We start from the raw sequence: 23,538 nt of genomic DNA on the forward strand, positions 1-23,538 counted from the left end.
ATCCTGAACGACTTTATTCTTATGAATTTGTTCAGTCTGCGTAAATCCAGGATTGTCCGGAATCCTCCTGTGGCCTTCCTCACCACAAAGAATCGGGAGAACCATCCCTGAAACTGTTGTGGTTTTGCCACTACGCTGACCACCTCTTGGTCTAGCATCTCCTTCAAGCTGGATAACAGCGCTCCCCTCTCTTCCAAATTCTCTGGAACGGGAGACTGAACCAGGAATTCTCCTGGCTTCCTTAAAAAGTCTATTTTGTAGCCTGAGCGGACTACTTCTAGAACCCACTCGTCCGATGTGGATTCCCGCCAGGCGCTTTGGAACTTCAGCAACCTGGCTCCCACTTTTTGTGGGTTGGCGTCATTGGGGGTCTTTTTTGGAGGAGAACCTGCTCTCTTTGTTCCCTTGGCCTCGAAAATTGGCCCTGGAAACCCAAGATCCCCTCCTATACGGCCTTCCTGGCCTATAAGCCCGTGACTCTCTAAACTCCTGCTGGTATCTGTTGAACCTTGGAGGCGGAGTCTTCTTAGCTATTTTGTCTTGGGGTAACCACACTGATTTTCCCCCCGAAATTTTGGACACTAAATCATCTAATTGTTTTCCAAAAAGATAGTCCCCTTGGAAAGGCATTGATAACAGTCTATTCTTAGACTGTACGTCCGCTGCCCACGGTTTTAGCCAGAGGGCTCTTCTGGTGGCAGCCGCTGTAGCTCCGGCCCTTGCCGCCAGGCGCACAGAGTCTAATGATGCTTCGCATAGAAACTCAACTGCAAGTTGCACATCCTGCACCATTTTCAGCAACTCGGACCTCTTGAGGCCATCCAGTATGTCACTTTCAAGTTGCTGGCACCATCCTCTCAGCACCCTTGATGTCACCGCCATAGCCGCCGCCGGCTTCAAAGCGGTGCCTGCCACCAACTGTTGTTTTCTAAGACCCAACTCGATCTTTCTTTCCATTGGGTCTTTGAAAATATTGGCCTCTTCAAGGGGCAATGTGGTTTTCCTGGACAACCTTGCTACAGCTGCGTCCACTTTTGGTGGCACCTCCCAAGATGCCACCTGCTGTTTATCAAACGGGTACATTTTGCTGACTCTACTTGATGTGACCACCCGTCTATCCGGGTGTTTCCACTCCTCTGAAATCACTTCTTTCAGGGTATTGGACAGGGGAAACACTTTCCCTTTGCGCTTTTTGTCCTTAAACAACATCTCCTGTAGACTGAGATCTTCTTGTGGATCATCGATATTTAATGATTTATATATCAAATTTAGAAGGTTATCGATCATATCGGGGTTAACCTCAGCCTCCATTTTATCCTGGCTAGGCTCCTCATCCCCTTGATCCAGATCAAACTCTGGTATCACTGCACTGGTAGATTGCCGGACTGAGTCATCAGAGTCCTCACTGGCAATAATATGCTTTCTTTTGGAAGATTTTTTCTCCACATCTGCCTTAGCCACAAATTTCTCTGCTAATGCAGCGGTTAGCACCTCCACCAAGCCTGCTATTTGAGCTGGCTGCAGTTGGGGGGTCTTACAACCATCACAAAGTATGCCGACATGCTTTTGAGGTAACCCCTTTTCACATGCTGCACATTTATCCAAATGTGGCTTTTTATGCTTAGATCTGCTCTCCTTATCCTTGCTGGTCTCTGACCTAAAACACAAAACGATTCACTAAATAAACTAGCCAAACTAACTCTAGTACAGGTGGACACATATAGCAGCAATAGCTTACCCTGACTTCCTCACATTACGCTCTTCCTCCATGGCAGCAGCGCACAGTCACTGAAACAAACACTGACAATCTAGCAGAAAAACAAGGAAGTGTTAAACTCCCAGACATTGAGACATAGTCCGCCTAATTGAGGAAGCTGTGTAGCAGCGCGCGCCTCCGGCGCCTTACCCGGTATCAGTGAGACCTCAGATCCTGTGGCTCTCCCCGCGCTGACTCCCGTGTCCTGCTGCAGACGCCGGCTAATGTACGCTTCCGCTCGCAGCGGAAACGCGTCACCCGCCGGCGCCGCGCACGCTGCCACGCGCTGCCGCCGACGTCCGCCCGCTCTGTGCAATGCACGCGGGCCAGGCAGTGACGCGGCAACGCTATCCCGCGCCGCCCTACGCGTCACTCCTGCGGACGCCACCGCTTGTAGCTGCCCCCGGAGGGGACCGCATGCGGCCACGAATCCGTCTCCAGAATAACAGGGAGACCTGGTCATCTGCAAGGGGTAAGAACCGCCGCAGAGACCCCCAGGAAGCCTTAACTACGCTAGCTAGTGTCCACCTCCTACCTGCACTTACCCGGAAAGGAAAAAAAGACACAGGAGGAAGGAGGAGGAGCCCTTTTATGGGGGCTGGTGTCTTTCTTTCCTTTCCGAATGCACTACCCAGAAGGGAGGAACCCATGAGTGAGGGCTGCCATGGGGGAGGTAGAGGAAAAAACTGTTGAGGAGGAGGCAACAAGAAATCTATCTTGTAGCCTACTGCTACCAGGTCCTTTACCCATGCGTCCTGGCATGATCCGGCCCAAACCTGATGGTAAAACAGCAGCCGGCCTCCCACCCTGTGATCTGGACAGGAGCTGGGAGAGTCATGCCGAGGGCTTTGAGGTAACCTTTGCATCCAGGATTGGAGCGCTGGCTGAACCTCTGCCTCGGAAGCCTCTGGAACTGGTAGCCGCTCCCCTAGACCTACCCCTGAATCTGGGGGTGGGCCGAAATGACTGCCCTCCAGTAGTAGGAAATGACCTACGTGGGGGAGGGGCTGCAGTGGGCAGGAACTGAGACTTACCCCCTGTAGCCTGTGAAATCATTTTGTCCAGCTCTGGACCAAAGAGCGCCTCACCAGCAAAGGGTAATGCTTCCACCGCCTTCTTGGAGTCGGCGTCTGCATTCCACTGTCTCAACCAAAGAGTACGGCGAGCTGAAACTGAGAGGGCAGAGATACGAGCCGCAAGCATACAAACATCTGAAGAGGCTTCTACTAAGTAACCTGCAGCCTCACGTATGTGTTCCACTAAGAGCAACATATCACTTGCCCCTGGGTCTAGAGAGGAGGCCACCTGGGATGCCCATACCTCCATGGCCCTATTGACCCAACAGCCCACTTGTGCTGGCCTTTGTAAAAGACCAGCGGCCGAATAAATATTCTTCAGGGCACTCTCTAACCGCCTATCAGACACATCTTTAAGGGTAGAGGCTCCTGGAATGGGCAACACTGTCTTTTTGGACAAGCGTGATACCGAAGAATCAACAGCAGGTGGCGTTTCACATGACTTCCTAGCATCTTTAGTAAAAGGATAGGCAGTGAAAAATCTCTGAGACACCTGAAACTTTTTGTCTGGGTGTAACCAAGCTTTTTGCAAGTGTTCATCCAGCTCCTCTGAGGCTGGGAAATATGCAGACTGTTTCTGCTTTTTAGCAAACACTGAGGGACGCGCAGCAGGTCTCACCTCCTCTGTGACATTGAGGGTTAACCGGACTGCTTGTATTAAGTCCTCTAAACCCTGAGAGGGGACATCAGAGTCCTGTATAAGCGGAGCATCAGGCTCAGCATCAGGCTCATGAAATTCACCCTCCTCTAGAGCTGGCATGTCATCATCTGTATCATCTAACAGAGGGACCTGAGGAAACATCCTATTAGCAGAAGCCAGTCTAGGGGGAGGGGGTGTAGAGGGGTCTGCATACAATGCTCTAGACAGACCCTCCACAGCAGAGGTTAACTCTGCCTGCTGATCCCTGGCTGCATCCCTATCTTGTCTGGCCGAAGATAACTCAGAAGCCAGCTGAGAAATCACTACAGACAACTGGGAAGCCCATACAGGCGTATCCTGCCCCGATGTTGAAGGAGTGGGGGCTGGGGATGCAGCACGAGGGACATAAAATGGCGTCCTCCGCGTGTGGCGTGAATTTATTGCTGCACTTCTTGCACGCAATCTTTTTACCAGCCATCATACACTCAGCAATCTTTCACAGAGAGGAGAGAAAGATGAAAATACCGGACAGGAGAGGAGGTATAGAAAAAAGGCAGAGTCTGCCACAAGCCCGATACGCGCACTGTATATAAATATAACTTGCGCCGGCTAAGGGACCTTTTTGGACACAGTCCAAGCCGCCCTGACCGCCTATGTCCCGCTGTGACTCACTGAACCAGGGTCACCGGCACTTTACAGACACCTCGAGGGAGCCGCGGATCACACTGCTGCTTCAATGGCTGCCGCACCTATGAAGAAGGAGGAAGCGGAAGTACCCAGCATGCCGCGCTCTACTCCGCTCCTCACTAATGGCGCTGTATTTAAAAGTGCGCTGCCGCGTCTTCTACACTGAATCCCCCGCTAACGGGAGATCAGTGCTATACTTACCCCTGCCTTGGCTGTCGGGTGCGGCGTGCTGACTGGTCCTCGAGGCACGCTGCAAGCAGCGGCGACGGGACCTCAGGATCTGTGGATCCTGCAGCCAGGTACCGGAGGCAAGCTGCATGCAGCTGTGACCGGACCCGCCGACAGCGCCCTCGTCGCAGGCAGGTAGGGACAGGGAGCTACCTGCCTGTCCTCTTGCTGATTGCAGATCAATTTACATTAAAAAATAAAAAGCTCAGGAGTGAGCCTTGAACGCACCCAGCTCCCGCAGGGCACATGCTAAGACTGCCTAGGAGAGGAAGTAGAAGAGGAGGAGTTAGTCACTTAATTTATTCTAAAGTGCCCAAGCTCCCTGTGGTCGCCTTCTATTCCCCACTGTAACTCTCCAGTGTCACCTAGTGGAGGAAAGAGAAAAGGGGGCTGATTAGGTATATACCAACAATCTGAGCACACAGTCTTTATTCGATTGCATCCAATCCACGTGTACAGGAACACATCTACCTTTCTTTGATCAATCCTCAAATAAGGCATCAAACTCTGTTTTTACCGGCTGTTTGTAATTCAGAGTCTTGCAAAGGTTTTTTAAAACCATCTCCACTAGCTCCGGATTAAACAAACGTTTATCATCCAGAACTTCACCTGATTCGGCACCAGAAACACCAGAGCGTTCCTGATCAGAATAAACTTCAACTGATCCACATTCCTCTTCTCTATCCAAACTGGTCTGTGACCTGGACCTTTTATTACTCATGAACTCAACTTTGGTTACAAAGTTCTTTTTCATCCAGCTCGTTAAATCAGAAATCTGAGACGACACACTAGGGCCTGCTTCTCCTTTCCTAAGGCAATCCTGACAGAGGACCTCTTCTCCAACAAACGACGTATCACAAGCTGGACAACTTTTAGCGTTCTTTTTCTTGCATGCTTTCTTCTGGAACGCAGGCCGCGTGCAGAGAGTGTGCCCGCCGAAAGTTCACGCCATATCTTCCGGTGCCACTCAACTGCGGAAGCGGCTATAAGAAACCGCCGCCCGCAGTAACCACACCGGACACGCTACTGCCGCCTCCCCCCTCGTCCCTGCAGCTCCGGGCACACCGCTGGAGCCGTGACATGTACACACCGGACACGGAGTCTACCGCTGGCCGTGCATACAAGTGTGAGTCCTGCTCCATACACCAGCCCGGACAAACTAAGGGTAAGGCACCGCCAGCCCCAGTAACACCCTAGGGGGAGGAGGGGATCCATACCGCCAGCCCGGATCCATAAAGGGCAAAGCGCCACCATCCCTAAGCTGCCCAGGCTCCAGCAGCATAACCAGAACAGCTAACTAACTACCTGTTACAGACAGAGGAGACAGGAAAAAGACTAAGGATACTAGGGAGGTGCTCAGCTATATAGGGAGAGGAAGAGGAGGAGCTAGATACTGGGGGAGAAAGAAAGAAAGAAAGAAAGAAAGAAAGAAAGAAAGAAAGAAAGAAAGAAAGAAAGAAAGAAAGAAAGAAAGAAAGAAAGAAAGAAAGAAAGAAAGAAAGAAAGAAAGAAAGAAAGAGAGAGAAGCATACAAGGAATACAATGCAATGAAAAATGGAACTCAGCTCCTTAAGCAGCTATGGCTGACTGGAGCATAAACTCTGTAACCTGTGTCCTCGGAGGAGAGGTACAGGGAGGACTGGCCCAGGCTCTCTGGCAGTGGATCATCGGGTGGCTGATAAGCTCTCCGTCTCCCTCCACACGTGCTGCAGGCAGGAAGGATCGGTAACAGGAATCACTGTGGGATGTGCTGCCTACTGTCACTGCTAGCAAATGCCCCCAGGGAAATGACCTCATGCAGCGCCAGTAAAATGGCGGGGATCTGGTGCACACCAAGCTGCACTGCTACCGGCACTGCTGCCCATACACCTTTATCCCTGGTGGTCCAGCAGGAGTGGGTGGCATACCAGCCGTCTGCTTGCTAGCGCAGCCCAGCGGTCCCCCACGCCAGGATGCAACAGCCACTATAACCCTCGCAAGCACGTGGCAGGGAGCGCGTTGCCTTTGGTTATGGTATAAATTATAGACAGTCATATGATCGACAGGTAAAAGGTCGACATGGTTAAATGGTCGACATGAAAAAAGGTCGAGGTGAGTGTTTAATGTTTTAAGGGTGTCTGTCGACATAGATTGACATGGACACTGTCTATGTGTACCGCTTCCCCTCGCACGGCGCACTATTTTATTCTCCCTCCAATGCCCTAGTGGATGGTAGGGCATGAAATACCATAAAAAAAAAGTAAAAAAAAAATGCATGTCGACCTTTTGACCTTTACACCCTGTCGACCTATTGTGTTTCGACTTTTAAACCCTGTCGACCATATGACGGTCTATGATGAGTCTGTCTATGACCAGTCCGGACACCGTTGCCTTTTCAGTGTGGTGTCCGGCTGCGGCTGTAGTCTCCCGATTGCCAGGGGACTGTTGCGGTCACTCGCAGATGCCTGGTGGTGCTGCAGCCACCGGGCCCAGGTAATGGAGCAGCAGCGCTGGTGTCTCATAGACCCCCTGCAAAGCTGCGCTGTCACTGACTCCAGTCAGTGTAAAAATAAGATGAAAAATAAAAATGAAGAAGTAAGGCTGCATATTGCCCACTCTCTATGGTGCATGTTGGCTCCTGCCAGCACCAAAATAACCGAGGTTAGCTGGCCTGGAGGCGGGATAGAGAAGGGGAGGAGCCTGGTCTGCCAGTGAGGAAGGAGAAGTTTAATCTCTCGGGTGCTGGAATGCTCTCTCTCCCACTCCACTACCCAGCGTTAGCCCTGTGGCCCTGAACATGTCCTGAAGAATAAAATAAGGGGAAATGGCTTCTGATGTATGAGATACACCAGAGAGTGCGGGGAGGAGACTGGTCAGATCTCTGGGCTGGTAACACACAGTGACATGATGTGAGGGGGAGAGCAGGAGTATAATAGGGGCTGATGGCTCCTGATGTATGAGATACACCAGAGAGTGTGGGGAGGAGACTGGTCAGATCTCTGGGCTGGTAACACACAGTGACATGATGTGAGGGGAGAGCAGGAGTATTATAGGGGCTGATGGCTCCTGATGTATGAGATACACCAGAGAGTGCGGGGAGGAGACTGGTCAGATCTCTGGGCTGGTAACACACAGTAACATGATGTGAGGGGAGAGCAGGAGTATAATAGGGGCGGATGGGTCCTGATGTATGAGATGCACCAGAGAGTGTGGGGAGGAGACTGGTCAGATCTCTGGGCTGGTAACACACAGTGACATGATGTGAGGGGGGAGAGCAGGAGTATAATAGGGGCTGATGGATCCTGATGTATGAGATACACCAGAGAGTGTGGGGAGGAGACTGGTCAGATCTCTGGGCTGGTAACACACAGTGACATGATGTGAGGGGGGAGAGCAGGAGTATAATAGGGGCTGATGGCTGCTGATGTATGAGATACACCAGAGAGTGTGGGGAGGAGACTGGTCAGATCTCTGGGCTGGTAACACACAGTGACATGATGTGAGGGGAGAGCAGGAGTATAATAGGGGCTGATGGCTCCTGATGTATGAGATACACCAGAGAGTGTGGGGAGGAGACTGGTCAGATCTCTGGGCTGGTAACACACAGTGACATGATGTGAGGGGAGAGCAGGAGTATTATAGGGGCTGATGGCTCCTGATGTATGAGATACACCAGAGAGTGTGGGGAGGAGACTGGTCAGATCTCTGGGCTGGTAACACACAGTGACATGATGTGAGGGGAAAGCAGGAGTATAATAGGGATGATGGCTCCTGATGTATGAGATACACCAGAGAGTGTGGGGAGGAGACTGGTCAGATCTATGGGCTGGTAACACACAGTGACATAATGTGAGGGGGAGAGCAGGAGTATAATAGGGGCTGATGGATCCTGATGTATGAGATACACGAGAGAGTGTGGGGAGGAGACTGGTCAGATCTATGGGCTGGTAACACACAGTGACATAATGTGAGGGGGAGAGCAGGAGTATAATAGGGGCTGATGGATCCTGATGTATGAGATACACCTGAGAGTATGGGGAGGAGACTGGTCAGATCTCTGGGTTGGTAACACACAGTGACATGATGTGAGGGGAGAGCAGGAGTATAATAGGGGCTGATGGATCCTGATGTATGAGATACACCAGAGAGTGTGGGGAGGAGACTGGTCAGATCTCTGGGCTGGTAACACACAGTGACATGATGTAAGGGGGAGAGCAGGAGTATAATAGGGGCTGATGGCTGCTGATGTATGGAGATACACCAGAGAGTGTGGGGAGGAGACTGGTCAGATCTCTGGGCTGGTAACACACAGTGACATGATGTGAGGGGATAGCAGGAGTATAATAGGGGCTGATGGCTCCTGATGTATGAGATACACCAGAGAGTGCAGGGAGGAGACTGGTCAGATCTCTGGGCTGGTAACACACAGTGACATGATGTGAGGGGGAGAGCAGGAGTATAATAGGTGCTGATGGCACCTGATGTATGAGATACACCAGAGAGTGTGGGGAGGAGACTGGTCAGATCTCTGGGCTGGTAACACACAGTGACAGGATGTGAGGGGAGAGCAGGAGTATAATAGGGGCTGATGGCTCCTGATGTATGAGATACACCAGAGAGTGTGGGGAGGAGACTGGTCAGATCTATGGGCTGGTAACACACAGTGACATGATGTGAGGGGGAGAGCAGGAGTATAATAGGGGCTGATGGCTCCTGATGTAAGAGATACACCAGAGAGTGCGGGAGGAGACTGGTCAGATCTCTGGTCTGGTAACACACAGTGACATGATGTGAGGGGGAGAGCAGGAGTATAATAGGGGCTGATGGATCCTGATGTATGAGATACACCTGAGAGTGTGGGGAGGAGACTGGTCAGATCTCTGGGCTGGTAACACACAGAACAAGGAAAATATGTAAAAAGTGATATCTGTAGGTATCTGTAGGGATTTCCTCCTTCTTACGATGCTGGTCACGCCTCATATATGTGTCTTCTGTTTCCATATCTTCTTCCTTATCTGTCACATCCGTCTCTTCTCCTTCTGTAGCTTCTGCCTTAATATCAGTCACATCCGTCTCTTCTTCTCCCTTTATTTCTGCTTCCTTAATATCAGACAAATCTTCACACTGAACCTAAAAAATATCATTAGTAATGTCTGAGGTCATGGAGGTTACACAGTAGAATATCAGTGTATAAGACAGACAGACACACACACACACACACACACACACACACACACACACACACACAACTGCTGCAATTCATATAGTGACAGTCACTTTGGTATATTGGGGAGAACCTAATTCCCACCTACCTGATCCTCCTGTGGGGTCCTGTGAGTCTCCTCTGTACATTGCTGGGAATACAGAGGACGGGGACATCTCTCTGGGGTATCTCTGTTACTGGGCCCATCTGTAGGAGACACACAGTGACTGAGGACATAGTATATATGTGATTATCCTGGGAATACAGAGGACGGGGACATCTCTCTGGGGTATCTCTGTTACTGGCTCCATCTGTAGGAGACACGCAGTGACTGAGGACATGGTATATATGTGATTATCCTGGGAATACAGAGGACGGGGACATCTCTCTGGGGTATCTCTGTTACTGGGCCCATCTGTAGGAGACACGCAGTGACTGAGGACATGGTATATATGTGATTATCCTGGGAATACAGAGGACTGGGACATCTCTCTGGGATATCGCTGTTACTGGGCCCATCTGTAGGAGACACGCAGTGACTGAGGACATTGTATATATGTGATTATCCTGGGAATACAGAGGACGGGGACATCTCTCTGGGGTATCTCTGTTACTGGGCCCATCTGTAGGAGACACACAGTGACTGAGTACATGGTATATATGTGATTATCCTGGGAACACAGAGGACGGGGACATCTCTCTGGGGTATCTCTGTTACTGGGCCCATCTGTAGGAGACACGCAGTGACTGAGGACATTGTATATATGTGATTATCCTGGGAATACAGAGGACGGGGACATCTCTCTGGGGTATCTCTGTTACTGGACCCATCTGTAGGAGACACACAGTGACTGAGTACATGGTATATATGTGATTATCCTGGGAATACAGAGGACGGGGACATCTCTCTGGGGTATCTCTGTTACTGGCCCCATCTGTAGGAGACACACAGTGACTGAGGACAGTGTATATATGTGATTATCCTGGGAATACAGAGGACGGGGACATCTCTCAGGGGTATCTCTGTTACTGGCCCATCTGTAGGAGACACGCAGTGACTGAGGACATTGTATATATGTGATTATCCTGGGAATACAGAGGACGGGGACATCTCTCTGGGTTATCTCTGTTACTGGGCCCATCTGTAGGAGACACGCAGTGACTGAGGACATGGTATATATGTGATTATCCTGGGAATACAGAGGACGGGGACATCTCTCTGGGGTATCACTGTTACTGGGCCCATCTGTAGGAGACACGCAGTGACTGAGGACATGGTATATATGTGATTATCCTGGGAATACAGAGGACGGGGACATCTCTCAGGGGTATCTCTGTTACTGGGTCCATCTATAGGAGACACACCGTGACTGAGTACATTGAATACATGTGTGATTAGCAGGATGATAAGTGTAAAATATCACGTACAATAAAATTAAGTCTCTTCTTACCCAGTGATGTGAGGGGCCGGTGAGTTTCCATCATCACGTCAATGTACAGATCCTTGTGTTCCTCTATATACTCCCACTCCTCCATGGAGAGATATACAGCGACATCCTGACACCTTATAGGAACCTGATACACACAATGATACAGTCATCACCCAGACACATCCCCCGATGTTACTGTATAATGCCCCATTCCCAGCAGTCACATCCCCCGGTGTTACTGTATAATGTCCCATTCCCAGCAGTCACATCCCCCGGTGTTACTGTATAATGTCCCATTCCCAGCAGTCACCTCTCCAGTCACATCCTCCGGTGTTACTGTATAATGTCCCATTCCCAGCAGTCACCTCTCCGGTCACATCCCCCAGTGTTACTGTATAATGTCCCATTCCCAGCAGTCACGTCTCCGGTCACATCCCCCGGTGTTACTGTATAATGCCCTATTCCCAGCAGTCACGTCTCCGGTCACATCCCCCCGTGTTACTGTATAATGTCCCATTCCCAGCAGTCACGTCTCCGGTCACATCCCCCGGTGTTACTGTATAATGTCCCATCTCCAGAAGCAACCGCTCCGGTCACATCCCCCCGTGTTACTATATAATGCCCTATTCCCAGCATTCACCTCTCCGATCAAATCCCCTGGTGTTACTGTATAATGTCTCATTCATAGCAATCACCTCTCCGATCACATACCCTGGTGTTACTGTATAATGCCCCATTCCCAGCAGTCACCTCTACAGTCAAATCCCCCGGAGCTACTGTATAATGTCCCATTCCCAGCAGCCACCTCTCCGGTCACATCCCCCGGTGTTACTGTATAATGTCCCATTCCCAGCAGTCACATCCCCCGGTGTTACTGTATAATGTCCCATTCCCAGCAGTTACCTCTACGGTCACATCTCCAGAGCTACTGTATTATGTCTGATTCCCAGCAGTCACCTCTACGGTCACATCCCCCGGAGCTACTGTATAACGTCCCATTCCCAGCAGCAACCTCTACGGTCACATCCCCCGGAGCTACTGTATAATGTCCCATTCCCAGCAGCCACCTCTTTGGTCACATCCCCCGGTGTTACTGTATAATGTCCCATTCCCAGCAGTCACCTCTACAGTCACATCCCCCGAAGCTACTGTATAATGTCCCATTCCCAGCAGCCACCTCTCCGGTCACATCCCCCGGTGTTACTGTATAATGTCCCATTCCCAGCAGCCACCTCTCCGGTCACATCCCCCGGTGTTACTGTATAATGCCCCATTCCCAGCAGTCACCTCTCCGGTCAGCAGCTGAATAATCTTGTTGGTGAGTTCCAGGATCTTCTGCTCTTTGTCTCTCCCATGTATCAGTGAGTGAGGTGGGGGCACAGTTATAGGCCTCTGGGTCCTGCTCAGTCCTCCTGACACACAGGGACAGCTACTGGATGTTTCATGCTCACCGGATGTCTTTTTCACGAAAGTGTAACCCTGTGTATTAGAAAAATATACTATCACTGCATACACTCCCAGTAATGACCCTCTGGTATTACTGTAAGTGATGTCACAGTGACACTCCCAGATCCCCTCACCTCCCCAGTCACGTCCCTGTATTATTACTATAGATATAAGTGATGTCAAAGCGACGCTCGCAGATCCCCTCACCTCCCCAGTCACGTCCCTGTATTATTACTATAGATATAAGTGATGTCACAGTGACACCCCCAGATCCCCTCACCTCCCCAGTCACGTCCCTGTATTATTACTATAGATATAAGTGATGTCACAGTGACGCTCCCAGATCCCCTCACCTCCCCAGTCACATCCCAGTATTATTACTATAGATATAAGTGATGTCACAGTGACACTCCAAGATCCCCTCACCTCCCCAGTCACATCCCTGTATTATTACTATAGATATAAGTGATGTCACAGTGACACTCCCAGATCCCCTCACCTCCCCAGTCACGTCCCTGTATTATTACTATAGATATAAGTGATGTCACAGTGACGCTCCCAGATCCCCTCACCTCCCCAGTCACGTCCCTGTATTATTACTATAAATATAAGTGATGTCACAGTGACGCTCCCAGATCCCCTCACCTCCCTGTATTATTACTATAGATATAAGTGATGTCACAGTGACGCTCCCAGATCCCCTCACCTCCCCAGTCACGTCCCTGTATTATTACTATAGATATAGGTGATGTCACAGCAACGCTCCCAGATCCCCTCACCTCCCCAGTCACGTCCCTGTATTATTACTATAGATATAATTGACGTCACAGTGACGCTCCCAGATCCCCTCACCTCCCCAGTCACATCCCAGTATTATTACTATAGATATAAGTGATGTCACAGTGACACTCCAAGATCCCCTCACCTCCCCAGTCACGTCCCTGTATTATTACTATAGATATAAGTGATGTCACAGTGACGCTCCCAGATCCCCTCACCTCCCTGTATTATTACTATAGATATAAGTGATGTCACAGCGACGCTCCCAGATCCCCTCACCTCCCCAGTCACGTCCCTGTATTATTACTATAGATATAGGTGATGTCACAGCGACGCTCCCAGATCCCCTCACCTCCCCAGTCACGTCCCTGTATTATTACTATAGATATAATTGACGTCACAGTGACGCTCCCAGATCCCCTCACCTCCCCTGTCACGTCCCTGTATTATTACTATAGATATAATTGACGTCACAGTGACGCTCCCAGATCCCCTCACCTCCCCAGTCACATGCCAGTATTATTACTATAGATATAAGTGATGTCACAGTGACGCTCCCAGATCCCCTCACCTCCCTGTATTATTACTATAGATATAAGTGATGTCACAGCGACGCTCCCAGATCCCCTCACCTCCCCCAGTCACGTCCCTGTGTTATTACTATAGATATAGGTGATGTCACAGCGACGCTCCCAGATCCCCTCACCTCCCCAGTCACGTCCCTGTATTATTACTATAGATATAATTGACGTCACAGTGACGCTCCCAGATCCCCTCACCTCCCCAGTCACGTCCCTGTATTATTACTATAGATATAAGTGACGTCACAGTGACGCTCCCAGATCCCCTCACCTCCCCAGTCACGTCCCTGTATTATTACTATAGATATAAGTGATGTCACAGTGACGCTCACAGATCCCCTCACCTCCCCAGTCACGTCCCTGTATTATTACTATAGATATAAGTGACGTCACAGTGACGCTCCCAGATCCCCTCACCTCTCCAGTCACGTCCCTGTATTACTATAGATATAAGTGATGTCACAGTACAGCTCCCAGTTCCCCTCACCTCCCCAGTCATGTCCCTGTATTATTACTATAGATATAAGTGATGTCACTGTGACACTCCCAGATCCCCTCACCTCTCCAGTCACGTCCCTGTATTATTACTATAGATATACGTGACGTCACAGTGACGCTCCCAGATCCCCTCACCTCTCCAGTCACGTCCCTGTATTATTACTAAAGATATAAGCGATGTCACAGTACAGCTCCCAGTTCCCCTCACCTCCCCAGTCACGTCCCTGTATTATTACTACAGATATAAGTGATGTCACAGTGACACTCCCAGATCCCCTCACCTCCCCAGTCATGTCCCTGTATTATTACTATAGATATAGTGATGTCACAGTGACACTCCCAGATCCCCTCACCTCCCCAGTCACGTCCCTGTATTATTACTATAGATATAAGTGATGTCACAGTGACACTCCAAGATCCCCTCACCTCCCCAGTCAGCAGGTAGATGATCTCCAGGGTGAGATTTAGTATCCTCTCAGTCATGTAACTCTCGTCCTTGTTTATCCTCGGGGAATCAGTGACATGTCTCATCCTCACCGCTCCGTTGTCCTGGAATAAATATAATAGTTACAATAAACACCACACAGTTCACATCTAACATTTATATGGTAAGTAATGGTGCCCACACACGGTGAGATTTGAGCTATACAATGTGTGCTATGCTATGCTATTGGAACTTTATACACTGTGCTATTTGAACTACATAAGATTTGGACTAGACTACACTATGTAATATAAATATGTAATGTACATATCACATGCGATTCCTTTCACAGGGTGCGATATGAACTAGACCTGATGTAGTACAATAATACCTGACTGCACATACAACTTTGTCATGTAATATGGATGACACTGGAGTGCCCATCGCAAGGCAAAATAAGAATGGGGTGAATCGCACCATTTGTGGGATCTTAACCCCTTGGTGCCGACATCTGTGTGAGTGATGTTCAAAATGTCCACTAAAAATGCCACTGTCGCTCACATTTAATATATAATTTCAAGTAAAAAATGTGTAAATAAAGAATTATATTTCCTATATAAAATACACATTACGATGAATAAAAATATTTGCTTGGTTATTTCCACACCTACTCTGACAAATTCACTTATCACTCAAAAGAGTTAAGAGAAATCCACACAGGGGCCCCAACAGCATCCTCTAATGCTTATATATATATATATATATATATTATATATATATATATATATATATATATATATATATATATATATATATATATATATATATATCTCATACAGAGGACATTATAGTACAAGTGTTATAGGAAATAAGACCACTATGTCCACTGTAGTGAATGGTTGTCTCTAAAGAAATGTAAAAGGACACCAAAGGCTGCTCAATCTGTATGATGATAATAAAACTAATGTGATATCAGAGACTAGTAACCCTGGTAATAATTAATAATAATGTCAATACAAAAATAAAGCAGAGGCTGCTTAACTGTAGAACAAAACCACTTGAGGCTGCTCCCCCTGTATAGCATTTGTAACAGGACACCAGAGGCTGCTCCCCCTGTATAAAATTTGTAACAAGCCACCACATGTTGCTCCCTCTGTATAAAGAACACAAGATACTACTCCCCATTTATAACATTTACAACAGGATGCCGCAGGCCGCCATAACCCCCCCCCCACACACACACACATATAAAAAGGATGATGCAGGGCGCTCCCCCTGTGTGACAGGAGGACAGCGCAGGCCGCTCCCCCTGTGTGACAGGAGGACAGCGCAGGCCGCTCCCCCTGTGTGACAGGAGGACAGCGCAGGCCGCTCCCCCTGTGTGACAGGAGGACAGCGCAGGCCGCACCCCCTGTGTGACAGGAGGACAGCGCAGGCCGCACCCCCTGTGTGACAGGAGGACACCGAAGGCCGCTCCTCCTGTGTAAAAGGAGGACACCGCAGGCAGTGGCATAACTACTGTAAGGTAGGGATGGCCATCGACACATCCCCCATCGATGGTTCCCATCAATGGCTAGAAACCATTCTACCTCACACCATCGATGGTTCCTGCCATCGTGCATGCGCAGAGCAATGGGAAGGGTCGCTGCGGGCAGCCTGCCTGGCCGGGATCCGCACGCATACGCAGAAGAAACTTTAGCCATCAATCCAGTTTAAGTTTCTTTTGCGCGTGCGCGCACCTGCCGGCAGGGCGGGACGCCCGCAGCGACACTGGACGCAATGACGCTGCACACGCGGTGTGCATGCGCCCCCAACTTTTAGCATCAGAAGCCATCCATCAATGGCATAAAACTATTCGACCATCCACTATCGATGACCAAAACATCGAGCACTAGGTCCCAACCATCGATGTTTTGGGAACATCGATAGTCGATGGCCATCCCTACTGTAAGGCAGCCCACAGTGGGTTCTATGTGGGCGCCAGAAACATAGAATTTGATGGCAGATGAGAACCATTTGGCCCATCTAGTCTGCCCCTTTTTTATCCTTCAGGTAATCTCAACCCTGGACGCACTGACATGCTGCTGCCAGCCACTGCCCACTTGCTGAGCATCGGAGGAGAGTCAGCCGTGGCAGAGACGACAAATCCCCCCACTGATTCAATTGACTGTACACAGAGCCGGCTATTGTCTACTGTGTACAGGATGGGCGGGCGGCCTGGGATGCGTCGGAGCCAAGGGAATCAGCAGCGTCTGCTGGTTTCTCTTCCTCTATTGTGCTTCAGCTTCTCCGTTATGCGTGTGTGACGTCATCACAACATGCTGGAGAGGAGCCGGGGGGGGGGGGGGGGGGGGGGGGGGGGGGGGAATCACAAACTTTTTGGCAGGGGGAGCAACATTTATAGTTACGCCACTGACCGCAGGCTGCTCCCCCTGTATAACAGGACACCACAGTCTGCTCCCCCTGTATAACAGGACACCACAGGCTGCTCCCCCTGTTTAACAGAACACCACAGGCTGCTCTCCCTGTATAACAGAACACCACAGGCTGCTCTCCCTGTATAACAGGACACCACAGGCTGCTCCTCCTGTATAACAGGACACCACAGGCTGCTCCTCCTGTATAACAGGACACCACAGGCTGCTCCTCCTGTATAACAGGACACCACAGGCTGCTCCTCCTGTATAACAGGACACCACAGTCTGCTCCTCCTGTATAACAGGACGCCACAGGCTGCTCCCCCTGTATAACAGAACATCACAGGCTGCTCTCCCTGTATAACAGAACACCACAGGCTGCTCTCCCTGTATAACAGAACACCACAGGCTGCTCTCCCTGTATAACAGGACACCACAGGCTGCTCCTCCTGTATAACAGGACACCACAGGCTGCTCCCCCTGTATAACAGGACACCACAGACTGCTAGCCCTGTATAACAGGACACCACAGGCTGCTCTCCCTGTATAACAGAACACCACAGGCTGCTCTCCCTGTATAACAGAACACCACAGGCTGCTCCTCCTGTATAACAACACCAGGGCAGCACAATACCATCACCTGCTGCCAGATACAGCAATGTCTTCTCTCGGTCCCCCGTAACTTAATCACCGTGGGTGGCTGCTGGAAGTGAGAGGCCTCAGGTAAGATCAGCAGGGAGCCGAGATGCTGCAGCACAATGAACGCGGGATTGGCCTTCGGGAAAATGGCCGCCGCTCCCTCACACAGGGGACAATTGTTATAAAGCCTTAATAGTTATATATACAGCATGGAATCTAAGAGCTACCGGTGACCTCACAACACATAACTATATGCATTCTCCCAGGGCAATTACCGCTTCTAGCAGTCCGGCAGTGATGCCCCAGCCAGTGTCCTCGTACAGTGGCGGCCATTTTGTTGTGGTTTGTACTCTGCTCCCAGAATCCCCCGCGGCTGTAGCCAAAGTGTATTTCCTGTGGGGCAGAGTGGGAGGAGCTGTGTTACCAGGGAAACGTCCCTTCCTGGTGGTGTGCATGGCAGGCAGGAGGGAGAGTGCTGCAGCTGGCACCAGGTGACCCCAGGTATTATACTGCTAGTAACAGCATAGTAGTGATTGCTGGGTGTGAGCCATAAGGGCACTTACAGGGGAGCTGCTGTTCTACTCACACAGGCTGCAGTATAATACCAGGTGTGTGCTATCACTGGGACCAGGGAGAGGCAGCTGAGTCCTCCCAGCACTAGCTGTGGTGCTGCAAGGCAGAGACTGGTGTGCATGCTGGGACTTGCAGTTATTGTACACTGGTGTGCATGCTGGGACTTGTAGTTCTTGTACACTGGTGTGCATGCTGGGACTTGTAGTTTCTGCAAGCTGGTATGCCTCCTGGCTCTCACAGGGACAGTGTGCGCTGAAGGTGTGCTCCAAAAAATGTACACACTCCATAACGCCCATTACATATACCACACGCCGTAATGTCCATTACACATTATACCAAACATCATCATGCTCATTACATATGGTACCACATTCCGTAATTACATGTTATGCAACATAAGTTCCGCTTACATACATGCTCGTTTCTATGGGTTTCATGCTTGATGCCAGGGGATAACATGCTCATTGCCAATGGGGTTAACATGCTCTGCCAGGGGTTAATATTCTCTGCCAGGGTTAAATGCTTGTTGCTATGGGGTTACCATGGTCTGCCAGGGGTAAATGCTTGTTGCTATGGGGGTTACCATGGTCTGCCAGGGGTAAATGCTTGTTACTATGCCATTCTCCCTACTGACAGCAGCTGGGTGTTATTGGCAGCGGCGGTGGCCAGTTACATGGTGGCCTCGTACCCAGAGCTGCTGCTGCTGTGTTCGGGGGAGGCTGAGCTCTGAGAACGGCATGGGGTTAGTGGTGGCGGCAGCTCGGTACATGGCGCCCTTCCAGCCGGAGGAAGAGCCAGAGATGCTGCTGTGTGCGTGGGAGGCCAGGCTGCTCGAGCTTTGAAATAGCCACGGCGGACCTGCACTGCCATGCACCCGGCCATGGCCAGATTCTGCTTCCTCCGCAAAAGCAACCCCCCCCCCCCCCCCTCCCAAAAAAAAACAACAATTTTGGTCGCCAGGAAGAAGATTCTGGTCGTCATGGCAGCCTGGTGTCAAGGGTCCCACTGAACCACCGTTTCACACCCAGCAGCATCGTTCCACTGCCCCCCCCCCCCCCTCCTCCAATTCCCACCCATCTCTCACATTGCTGGCAACACCCCACTATCCCCTATACCCCGCCATCAGCCCGGGCAGTGTATAATTTGGCGCTAGCAGGAGATGGGCATTATTATAACATTTCTTTTGTCCCCTTTTTACGTTCGCACAGCTGTTTTACATAATCATCCATTCGCATGTCAGTGGGAACCTCCCACATCTTCCGACCAAGGAAAATGCTGGGTGTTCCCATGGAAACTGCCCGGTGAGGTGGGCGCCGGGGGTGGGCTGCTGACAGCACCGGATGTCAGCTGCCCGCCCAGTATCTCCCGAATGAGCACGCATAACTGAGTGATCTGAGAGTGACTTTTCTTATGCCTGCACTCACCACATAATTTGATGGTTGGCGACCATTGAATGATGTGGGTGTTCCCCCCCCCGCAGCCTGCGGATGGGTGTTTATGTACAATATCCATTCACAGCCAGTGCGTGCGTCACACGCTGCGAATGGGTGGTGGCCAGGCCACCAATCACAAGGCAGGGTTGTCTGTGTGTGGGGTGTGTGTGTGTGTGTGGTGTATGGTTTTTGTGTGTGGTAAATTTAATAATATCAGATTCTACTTCTTCCTTTTAAAATTGTTTATTGAGGCATTCCATAGCAATGACATATTACAGGGACATACATTATGGGCGGTATTCAATGAGCCAGAATCGCCAAGTTTTATGGCGATTCTGTGTTTTTATCGTGTCTGACGGTGATTTTTGGAGCCCCAAATGCGAATCACCGTATTCAATGAGCTGAAATCGCCGATGACGACCGGTGAATGAAGCAGCAATCGCCAAATGTAATTCTCTGCAAATCGCCGTTTTTTGACTATAGGATTTAACATGGGGAATCGACGGTAGTTGAGGGGAATCGCCAAAAGTGTATTCAATGAGAAGTTGGCGATTCCTTTTTCTTCTTTCATATCGCCGTTCCTTACCGAGTGTCCCTCGTCATCTTTTTCTGGTGAACTTTTATAGGAACATGTGAAATAATTGGTTTTAAGTGTTCCATTTAACTATGCAAGTCTAATGTATTATTATTTGCTGCCCTTGTGTGATGTCATGGTCGTAGAAGTGCTATACAAATATATATTTAATTTTTTCAGGTATTTTTTTTTTCTCCCACAAAGCACTGTTCTTACCCATGGTGCACCTCACTTACCCATGATTCTCCTCCCCACCTCACTCCTTCGTTTGCCCTTTGAGCAGATTACCCAGCGTTTGCCGTATGCTGTATGGGAAGCGTTTGTCCAGGGTAATTTGCTTTTTTCTTGCATTTCTCTGCATTTTTTTAAACAACTGACTACATTAATGCGGCTGTATAGGGAAACGCCGGGATGGCTGAGAATCGCCGTTAGGGCCGGCGATTCTCAGCCACGTTGAATAGGGTGACTTGGCGACTCCCCACGAATCCCCATGCATGGCGATTCACAGCTAAAAACCGGCGATTGGCAGGCGAATGTTAAATCTGGATCACTGTGACCAGCGATTCTGGCTCATTGAATACCGCCCTATGTCTTTTGAATCATGACATTTGTATAATGAAAAGTATGAATATATTACAATGGTCATATGGCGTTCATGTCATTTATCATAGCAACCATATATGGATAGCAACCATATATATGCTGCTGGGCTTACTCTGCCACCGGGGGCACTGTGCACTGTGATCAGATGGGCTTACTCTGCCACCGGGGACACTGTGCACTGTGATCAGATGGGCTTACTCTGCCACCGTGGACACTGTGCACTGTGATCAGATGGGGTTACTCTGCCACCGGGATCACTCTGCACTGTGACCAGATGGGGTTACTCTGCCACCGGGGGCACTGTGCACTGTGATCAGATGGGCTTACTCTGCCACCGGGGACACTGTGCACTGTGATCAGATGGGCTTACTCTGCCACCGGGGTCACTGTGCACTGTGATCAGATGGGGTTACTCTGCCACCGGGATCACTCTGCACTGTGACCAGATGGGCTTACTCTGCCACCGGGGTCACTGTGCACTGTGATCAGATGGGGTTACTCTGCCACCGGGATCACTCTGCACTGTGACCAGATGGGCTTACTCTGCCACCGGGGTCACTCTGCACTGTGACCAGATGGGGTTACTCTGCCACCGGGGTCACTGTGCACTGTGATCAGATGGGCTTACTCTGCCACCAGGGGGCACTCTGCACTGTGATCAGATGGGCTTACTCTGTCACCGGGGTCACTGTGCACTGTGATCAGATGGGCTTACTCTGCCACCGGGGGCACTGTGCACTGTGATCAGAAGGGAAGCGGTCATCTATTAGAATGAACTTAGGTCTACAGTCATTAGGTCGACCCCCACTAGGTCGACTGGCAGGAAGGTCGACCTGACTTAAGGTCGACATGGGCCAAGGTCGACATGACTTAAGGTCGAATTTGCATAAAGGTCGACATGAGGAAGGTCAACTGGTCATAAGGTCGACATGGGTTTTTCACTGTTTTTTGAGCCGACATGTGCCGACAGGCGGTATTTCATGCCCTACCATCCACTAGGGCGTGGTGGGAGAATAAAATAGTGTGCCGAGCGCAGCGAGGCACCGTGCCCGAAGCATTGCGAGTGCAGCGAGCGATGCGAGGGTCCGATTCTCATTGCCAACTGTGTCCATGTCGACTATGTCGACATTCGGATAAAAAAACAGTGAAAAACCCATGTCGACCTTATGACCAGTCGACCTTCCTCATGTCGACCTTTATGCAAATTCGACCTTAAGTCATGTCGACCTTGGCCCATGTCGACCTTAAGTCAGGTCGACCTTCCTGCCAGTCGACCTAGTGGGGTCGACCTAATGACTGTAGACCTAAGTTCATTCTGACAGATGTACCGCTTCCGATCAGATGGGCTTACTCTACCACCGGGGTCACTGTGCACTGTGATCAGATGGGCTTACTCTGCCACCGGGGTCACTGTGCACTGTGATCAGATGGACTTACTCTGTCACCAGGGTCACTGTGCACTGTGATCAGATGGGCTTACTCTGCCACCGGGGTCACTGCGCACTGTGATCAGCATAGGCGTGCGCACGGGGGGTGCCAGGGGTGCACAGGCACCTCCTAATCACCCCCGCACGATTGCTGACATTTACGTCCTTATTCTTTTTTTTTAAAGTCTGCTTACCCCTGCCAGTGGCGTCACTAAGCAGGTGCGGGGGGTGCGGGCCGCACCGGGTGTCACCAGTCTCTGGGGTGACACCCAAGTGCAGAGCTCTCTCTACATTTAAATGAAAAAAGTTTAAAACTGACAGGAGGATTGCGGCGCCTCAGGGGCTCAGAGTCTGTCCGCATACACAGAGACCCTGCGCCCCTCCAAAGATGGCCACTGCCTTATTGGGGCAGATGCTAGAGGTGCTCCTGCACCTCTAGCGTCTGAAGGGGAGCACAGGGCACCCAGCGCTTCCCGGAAGCGCGCACCGCTGGGAATGAGCAGGTGCACTCCCTGGCTGTGAGCCCGCAGGCCAGCGCTGTCGAAGTCTGCGAGGAGCTGCTGCAGAGATAGGACAGCTGTGCTGTGCAGAGACTGCCGGCTGCCGCATCCTGCGCCTGTCACACTCTGTGACCAGTAGCGGTGCCGGCAGGGCCCTTCCTTCTCCTCACTCGTCCTGTCAATGAAAGACAAGCAGCAGCATTGCCCTCCTCCTCACTCTATTCCCTCCCTCGTGTACAGTAAGTGAAGACACTGCACGCAATCTAGAGCGCCCCCCCTCCCCTCTCAACTGCCTTCCCCTCCTCCCCCTCCCCTCTCAACTGCCTTCCCCTCCTCCCCCTCCCCTCTCAACTGCCCTCCTCCCCCTCCCCTCTCAACTGCCCTCCTCCCCCTCCCCTCTCAACTGCCCTCCTCCCCCTCCCTTCTCAACTGCCCTCCTCCCCCTCCCCTCTCAACTGCCCTCCTCCCCCTCCCCTCTCAACTGCCCTCCTCCCCCTCCCTTCTCAACTGCCCTCCTCCCCTCTCCTCTGCCCTCCTCTCAACTGCCCTCCTCCCCCCTCAACTCCTCTACCCCCCCCCCCTCCCCCTCCTTCCCTCGTAACAGAAGCCCAGCAGGCATTTCTATGCTCTGCTGAGCATGGTGC

The 23,538-nt window shown here is 50.7% G+C and overlaps 3 protein-coding genes across 5 annotated transcripts in view; all 3 read right to left on the reverse strand.

Annotated features, from left to right (window-relative positions):
* LOC146010088 (uncharacterized) overlaps positions 1-23,538 on the reverse strand; it is a 340,453-nt gene that overhangs the window by 272,817 nt on the left and 44,098 nt on the right. The window lies entirely within an intron of this gene.
* Positions 1-23,538, reverse strand: part of LOC146010042 (uncharacterized) — a 224,068-nt gene that overhangs the window by 23,274 nt on the left and 177,256 nt on the right. The window lies entirely within an intron of this gene.
* Positions 9,106-23,538, reverse strand: part of LOC146010107 (oocyte zinc finger protein XlCOF29-like) — a 58,544-nt gene continuing 44,111 nt past the window's right edge. Inside the window, exons 3-6 of one of the 2 annotated variants that reach the window (XM_083151027.1) lie at positions 12,287-12,478; positions 11,021-11,144; positions 9,679-9,776; positions 9,106-9,496 (exon numbers count right to left, since the gene is read on the reverse strand). In XM_083151027.1, the coding sequence (XP_083007153.1) occupies positions 9,239-9,496; positions 9,679-9,776; positions 11,021-11,144; positions 12,287-12,478 (672 nt within the window). In that variant the 3' untranslated portion in view covers positions 9,106-9,238. Of the gene's footprint in view, positions 9,497-9,678; positions 9,777-10,683; positions 10,920-11,020; positions 11,145-12,286; positions 12,479-23,538 lie in introns of those variants that run through there. The other variant, XM_083151028.1, reaches the window with a different exon arrangement.

Source organism: Crinia signifera, chromosome 6 (assembly GCF_055691185.1).
Source record: "Crinia signifera chromosome 6, ASM5569118v1, whole genome shotgun sequence".
Lineage (NCBI taxonomy): Eukaryota > Metazoa > Chordata > Amphibia > Anura > Myobatrachidae > Crinia > Crinia signifera.